We start from the raw sequence: 8,080 nt of genomic DNA on the forward strand, positions 1-8,080 counted from the left end.
TAGCAAAGACAATAGGTCTGTACGATAACTTCGCAAGTGAAAAGTACTTGCAAGTTCTCAGTAACGTCTCTCCGCCAATTTTACTCTCTCGAAGCAAAAAAATTGCAGATTGTTATCGAACAGCAATTTGCAAAAATTTGCAAGAAGTCAGGTGATTTGAAGAAGAAGAAGTTAGCGGAAAAGATTAAATAAATAAATAATAAAATAAAAAGTAGTCACCACACACTACAAAATAAGTTATTTTATTTACATTATCGTTTCCATAATTTATTTAATAATTGTTGGGATTCTGCCCAACCCACTCGACGATATGGATGTCGATCTTATCGAACTCGATAAGTCCTTATCATCGCCGATACTACCATCTCTATCATCGAAAAACCCTCACTCTTCTTCTTGAAGTTTTGAAGTGCGGATCGTCAGATCGAATCTTTTTGTTAAAAACATATTTTTAATTGTTGATTTGAATAAATCATAAAGTGACCGACTGTGTCAACTAAGTTGAATTTGAATATCAATTTAAAGTGTGTGTTTTTCTATAATTTGCAATGAACAAAACGTAAGTATCGCCTGAATACTTGTTGTGTTGTTGTAGTTGCAAGTCGTCATATTGTTGTCCGTCTTTGTTCAACAATATATTTGGTTCATACTCTACTCAGTAGAATTTGAGCCCCTACAAGTCCTTTCGACGGTATTGGAACTTGTACATGGTCCTTCGAGTCCTAAAATAAAGAATCGGCTGATTTGCCAAAATTTTTTCCAAAAAAAAAAGCATAAAAATTGCTTAGAAATTGTCAAGAAAAAAAGTAGAATTTGTGTTTGCTTGTCTGTGTTCGTATTTGGCGGCTTTTGTTATTTGTTGCTGTGATTGACACACACAACAAACCAACACAGTCATTTCCAAAAAGAAAAAATCATTTGTTTGTTTTCAAACACTGAAATATATGTGCGTTTATTGGGTTTAACAATTTAAAAAAAAAATAATAAAACATACATTAACACCATTAAAAGCATCACTCTCATTTTTTTCAATTTTTCCATCATTTTATTTGCATTTTCCACATTTGTTTTCATTTGTTGTTTTCATTTATTTCCATTTGTCATTCACGACATAAACGAGTATTGCCATCTCTTTATTGTTGTGTTTGATCGATCTGTCAGTAGTCAATTGTTGCCATATCGACTACTGCTCATAAAGTGTGAATTGAAAATTTGTGTAGTTAGCGTAACGTAACGTAAGGTTGTATAACGTAACGTATAGAACGTAACACAAATTATTAAATTCGCAATAATAATAATAAAAAATAATAAATTGAATACAAAATAAATTTTAATTCAATAAAATATAATAAATTAATTAACAAACAAAATAAAAAATACAAATAATAAAAAATATTGAATATATTCTCATAAAAGTTTATAATTTAAACTATTTATTGAGAAAACGCATAAATTACCTTGCAAACACCTAAAATCATTACGAAATAATTACACTTTATTTATTTAAAAATAAATAAAGCGATAATTATAGTTTGACAAGCGTAATATAAATAATAACACTAATAAATACCATAATAAAATAAATAAATAAGTGCATAATTAATAATAAATATAATAAACACATTTCATAATAAATAAAATAATACAAAAATAAATTAATATTACTAAAAATGGATTCTATAGTTTGTGCTAGGTTCGAATACGAAACTGATAGCCTTATGAAAACGTGTGAGAAGGTGGGAAAGACTCCTGAAAATGATTTTTCGGTTTCTTTAATAGAAACCAAGTTAGATTCCCTAGATGAAGATTGGCACAATGTACGCAGTGCATTTGAAAGTGTCTATTTGGTAGAAGCAGAAGATGAAGAAGAAGAAAAGTATAAAAGGAAAGCTAGAAAACTGTTTGAGACAGTTAAAGATAAATATGAAATAACAAAAGCTAATTTAATGGAAATTATGAAGAAAAGAAAACTTGAAAGTCAAGGTAACACCGCTAGAGGCGATGCTACAAATCCATCATTGTTTCACAGCTCAGCTGTCTATCCTCCGAATACAACATTTGATATGTCGGAGATCTGCATTAAAGTGCCACCGTGTGACACTCAAGACTTCTACGGAAGTTATGAAGAATGGCCAACATTTAGAGATATGTTTACGGCCATATATGGTAATCATCCCAGACTTACGCCAGCGCAAAAACTTTACCATTTGCGGAACAAAACAAAGGGTGAAGCTGGGAGAATTGTTGATCGGTATCCATTGTCTGATCAGAATTTTTCTTTGGCATGGGAAGCATTGTCTGTGCGATATGAGAATGTGAGAGTTCTCGTAGACAATCAATTAAAGATTTTATTCAATCTTTCGGCAGCAAAGGTTGAATCGAGTAGAGACATTAAAAGAATACAATCGACAGTTAGCGACTGTTTATCTATTTTGAAAGCCCACAATATTAAAGTGGATCAGTGGGACCCAATTTTGATATACTTATGTTCAACTAAGCTTCCAGTTGAAACATTGACCCTTTGGGAACAATCGCTCGAATCACATTCAGAGCTACCCAAATGGTCACAAATGGAAGAATTTCTAAAAAACAGACATCGAGTTCTAGAGCGAATAGATTGTCTTAGGAATGAAGCAGCTTCCACTTCCTTCAATAGTGGTTATCCAGCGCATCAAAATGCGCAATCGACATCATCCAATAGATGTGTCATGTGTAGTAGAAATCACATTTTAAAGAATTGTCCAAGATTTAATAGTTTGAATGTAAATCAGAGAATTGATTTTGTCAGAGAAAAGAGGTTGTGTAATAATTGTCTGACAAGCGGACATATCTCTCAAGAATGTGTTAGTGTACATAGGTGTATGTTTTGCAAGAAGAAGCACCACACTAAACTGCATTTAGCAAACAATGTGCAAGAGAGATTTACACAGCCAAGGACAGTAGCAAGAGATAATCAAACATCTTTCCGTTCGACAAATGGACGCCAAACAAATACTCTTGTTACTACAGATAGTGTTATTGAAGAAATGCCATGTTCGTCTAGTTCGGCAGCTCCACCTTCGAATGTGGAAACACATGTGTCAGTGAGCCATGATGACATTATGTTGCCAACAGCTCTAGTAAAAGTAAAATATTCTGGGGAAATATTTACAATTAGAGCACTTATTGACTCTGCGTCGAAGAGAACATTTATTACTCAGAAGATAGTTAAAAGAATTGGCATTAGAACTGAGAATGCAAGTTTCAAGATTAGCGGGCTGAGTGGAACAGTCGTAGCTAATACAAATAAAAAGTGTATTCTGACTTTGTGTTCAGAAATAAATGAGTCAGAATTCGAAACCGAAGCACTAATAGTAAAGAATTTAACTAGTCTACTTCCATCTCAGACAATTCAAATAACTAACCTTGAAAGTATTAAAGATTTGAAGTTAGCAGACCCAGGTTTCATGATTTCAGCACAAATAGATATGCTAATCGGGAGCGATGTTATCCCATATATAATCTTAGAGGGAGTTAAAAAGAATATTTTGGGCAATATGATAGCTCAAAATTCTATATATGGGTGGTATATCTATGGACCAATACCGTCAAATGAAATTTGTTTAGCGTCCGTACAAGTAGAAAATAATACTGAGGATGACATAAGTTCATTATTAAAAAAGTTTTGGGAACAAGAAGAAATAAGTCAGGTTCCTATTTCAACAGAATCAGACGATTATTGTGAGGAATTTTACGCCAATACGACTTACCGTCGAGCAGACGGAAGATTCGTTGTAAAATTACCATTCAAAGATCAATTTCCACAAGAATTGCATTTAGATTCCTCCAGATTTAAAGCAAAGAAGCAATATGAACATATGGAAGTTAAGTTGCGGAAAAATATTGACCTTGAGAAATCTTATAATGATGTGTTGAATGAGTATTTGTCATTGGGACATATGAAACCCACAAGTTCCAAAGAAATCTGTAATGATGGAAAATATTTTTCGTATTACTTACCGCATCATGCTGTCTTTCGGCCAGAAAGTACTAGCACAAAAGTGAGAGTGGTGTTTAATGGATCGAGTAAGACAAAAAGCTCGTATTCATTAAATGATGTTTTACATACAGGGCCAATATTACAAAATGATTTAGTTGCTGTAATACTTAATTGGCGCTTGTATAAGTATGTGTTTAACGGTGACATTGAGAAAATGTACCGACAAATATTTGTTCATCCTTCTGATCGGCAATACCAGAGAATATTGTTTAGAAAAGATTGTCAAAGTGAAATTAAAGATTATGAATTGAGTACAGTAACATTTGGTATAAACTGTGCACCTTATTTGGCGATTCGCACATTGTTGCAATTGGCAGAAGAGTCAAAACAAAAATATCCAATTGCAGCTAAAATAATAAGTAAAGAGATATATGTTGATGATGTATTGACTGGAGGTCATACACTTGCCTCGGCTTTGGAGGCACAAAAACAATTAATGAGTACGTTGAGTTCGGCTGGATTTCCGTTGAAAAAGATTACGGCAAATCATCCGAGTCTGCTTTCAAATGTCCGATCAGAAGATTTATTGAATGGAGAATTTCTAAGAATCGAAGAAATGAGTTCAACAAAAACTTTAGGTATTCGTTGGAATGCCATTACGGACTCATTTTCTTATAGTATGCAGTCACTAGAGGTGACTAGCCCAATAACCAAAAGAAAAATCTTGTCAACAGTTTCAAAACTATTTGACCCAGCAGGGTGGTTAACGCCTATAATTATACAGGCAAAAATTTTGTTGCAAGACCTTTGGTTAGAAGGCATTAATTGGGATGACAAAGTTTCATCATCCACGTATATAAAATGGAAGAATTTTGTGGATCAATTTTCAAGTATTGATTCGATTCAAATCCCAAGATGGATTAATTATTGCCTAGAGGGCTCAGTTCAATTACATGGATTTTGTGATGCTTCTGAGAAAGCATATTGTGCCGCATTATACATTCGTACGAACACAGAAACAAATTCGTCAGTAAGATTGTTAATAGCGAAAAGTAAAGTTGCTCCGTTGAAGAAAGTAAGTTTACCAAGATTAGAGCTTTGTGGTGCCGTATTGCTCTCATCTTTGGTAAAATATGTCGTCTCTAAATTGAATGTAGACAATTATTCTGTTCATTTGTGGACAGATTCTACAATTGTATTGGCATGGTTGCAAAAACATCCATCCACTTGGAATACGTATGTTGCGAACAGAATCGCTATGATATTTCAAAATGTTGAAAATGCAACATGGAGACATGTGTCTACCAAATGCAATCCTGCAGATCTTGGAACTAGAGGTTCTAATACTGCAGATTTATCAAACTGTTCATTATGGTGGAATGGACCAATGTGGCTACTAAGTCCTGGCAATAATTGGCCAGAAACTAATGTTGTTTTAAAAGATCCACCAGAAAAGAGAAACATTGAAGTACATTGTGCACCAATTGTAGAGGAAGATGGTTATAAAGAGATGATGACAAAATTTTCTTCTTACAATAAAACTTTGTGGATAGTTGGATATATGTATAGAATGAAAAATAAACGAAGAAAAGATGAGAATTCAGATTTAGAAAATAGAAAACTGCTATCTCATGATGAGTTGAATCATGCAAAAATGGTTCTTGTCCGAATGGCACAAAGGTTTCATTATCCCCAAGAATACAGTGATTTGGAAAATTCAAAACCAATATCACGACAAAGCCCACTGCGGGCATTAAATCCACTTTTAGACAAAAATGGAGTAATAAGAGTGAATGGGCGTCTAGCTAATGCTAACCTTTCATATGATGAGCGATTTCCAATAGTAATGCCCAATACTTCTCATCTATGTAACATATTTTTGGATTTCATCCATAAAACACTGATGCATGCAGATATGACACTTATGATGTCGACAGTTCAAAGACAGTTTTACATTCCTCGATTGAGAAGAACGGTGAAAAAGATAGTACATAATTGTGTGGTTTGTACGAGGTATAAGCATAATCTGAAATCCCAGATAATGGCAGCATTGCCGTTAGAAAGAACTTCCCTTTCGCTTCCATTTTCATATGTTGGAGTAGATTTTGCGGGACCTTTCCAGATAAAATCTGGTACTTTGAGGAATTCACCTTATCACAAAGCGTATGTATGTATATTCGTGTTTTTTGCAACTAAAGCAATCCATCTTGAAGCGTGCTCAGCACTATCTACCGAAGCATTTCTTGGGACATTTGCTAGATTTATTGGTAGAAGAGGGTTGCCAAAATGTTTAATGTCGGATAATGGAACCAATTTTGTAGGTGCCAATCGAGTTCTTATGAGGGAGTACCAAGAATTTCTCAAAAAGTCATGCAAAGAAATTTCGGAGAAGTATATTATTAATGGGTTTGAATGGAAGTTTATTCCCCCTAGCGCTCCACATATGGGAGGATTATGGGAAGCAGGAGTAAAAAGTTTTAAGTTGCATTTTAAAAAGGTGATGAAGGATAGAAAATTCACTTTTGAAGAGTTTTGTACAATATTGGTTAGGATAGAGAGCGTTTTAAACTCCAGACCCCTAACACCATTGTCAGAAGACCCAGAGGATTTGGAGGCGTTAACTCCAGCGCACTTTATAAGGGGAGGGCCACTTATATTTGCCCCGGAAATGCCATTAGAAGATTTATCTTTGATAAATCGGTGGGAAAAAGTAAAAGCTCTCCATCATACGTTTTGTAAGAGATGGAAAACTGAGTATATCCATCAACTGCACAAAAGGTACAAATGGCAACATCCCAAACGGAATATGGAAGAAAATGACTTGGTGTTGATCAAAGATGAACTACTGCCTCAAAATGACTGGAAAATGGGACGGGTGGTAAAAGTGCACGAAGGGCACGATGAGCAAGTAAGAGTAGTGGATGTAAAAACCGCAGCAGGTATAATTTCCCGTCCGATTGTGAAATTATGTGTACTTCCTGTCAGTAATTGTCAGTAGAAAAGTATGTGGTTGAAAGTAATATGACTCTAACAAACATGCCTTGAGGGTACCACTTTGCTCTCGCCTGTTTTTTTATACTTTCTTTGCAGTAATATCATTATGAACATGCGTCAGAGTGAGCAATGCATGGTCTGCCTTGGCATGCATAATATAAGGTTTTGCGCTGGCTTTAAGGCAATGACGGTGGAACAGAGAGAAGGTGTAGTACTTGCCCACAGGTATTGTATAAATTGCCTGGGTAAAAATCATTTTGTCCGCAACTGTCCATGGAGTGGAAGTTGCAGAATGTGTGGATCTCGACACAACACCATGCTCCATCGCTCAATGGAGACAACAATAATGGGAACCGGTAACAGAGGTGCTAACATGGCTGGCGGGTACATTTATGGGGCAAGAAGCCATCCCTATCACCATCAAAGAGCGTCGCAATTACAGCAGCAGCAACAACTACTTATTGGGCTGCAGACACAAACCCACACGAATGAACAACTGGCAAAACAGCATCAGCAACAAGCCAAGAAGCTCCAGCAAGAAGCTAAACAACATCAAGAAAAGGCAAAGCAATATCGTCGGAAGGCCAAACAACAAAAACAGCAAGAGACAGATCCACAGCATCAGTCAAATCAGCAACGGGTGAACGATGAGCAACAACCGCAAAAGGCAAACCAACAACAAGCTGAAAACCGGCAACAAGAGGCGAAACAACAAAACGCCAACCAAAATCAAAACGAGCGAAACCCAAACAAACAAATCGCTAACGAAGGGTCTAACAAAAATACGACCAATCAAAAGACGCCGGAGGATACAGCTGAAGAGTCGGACAGAATGGAAAGATTGCTAAATGTACTGGAGAAAATAGCATCCGCTCTTACAGTTGCACCAGTGCAAGGGGCCCGGCATGTTGGGATTCTGCCCAACCCACTCGACGATATGGATGTCGATCTTATCGAACTCGATAAGTCCTTATCATCGCCGATACTACCATCTCTATCATCGAAAAACCCTCACTCTTCTTCTTGAAGTTTTGAAGTGCGGATCGTCAGATCGAATCTTTTTGTTAAAAACATATTTTTAATTGTTGATTTGAATAAATCATAAAG

The 8,080-nt window shown here is 35.6% G+C and overlaps 1 protein-coding gene across 1 annotated transcript; it reads left to right on the top strand.

The window, feature by feature from the left end:
- The first annotated feature begins 419 nt into the window (after positions 1–419).
- LOC141400865 (uncharacterized) lies at positions 420–8,080 on the top strand. Its single transcript, XM_073980473.1, has 2 exons — positions 420–559; positions 7,070–8,080. Exons 1-2 carry the CDS (start codon positions 549–551, stop codon positions 7,998–8,000), a joined length of 942 nt encoding a protein of 313 aa, XP_073836574.1. The 5' UTR covers positions 420–548; the 3' UTR covers positions 8,001–8,080.

Source organism: Musca autumnalis, unplaced genomic scaffold (assembly GCF_047663935.1).
Source record: "Musca autumnalis isolate F117 unplaced genomic scaffold, ASM4766393v1 scaffold_4, whole genome shotgun sequence".
NCBI lineage: Eukaryota > Metazoa > Arthropoda > Insecta > Diptera > Muscidae > Musca > Musca autumnalis.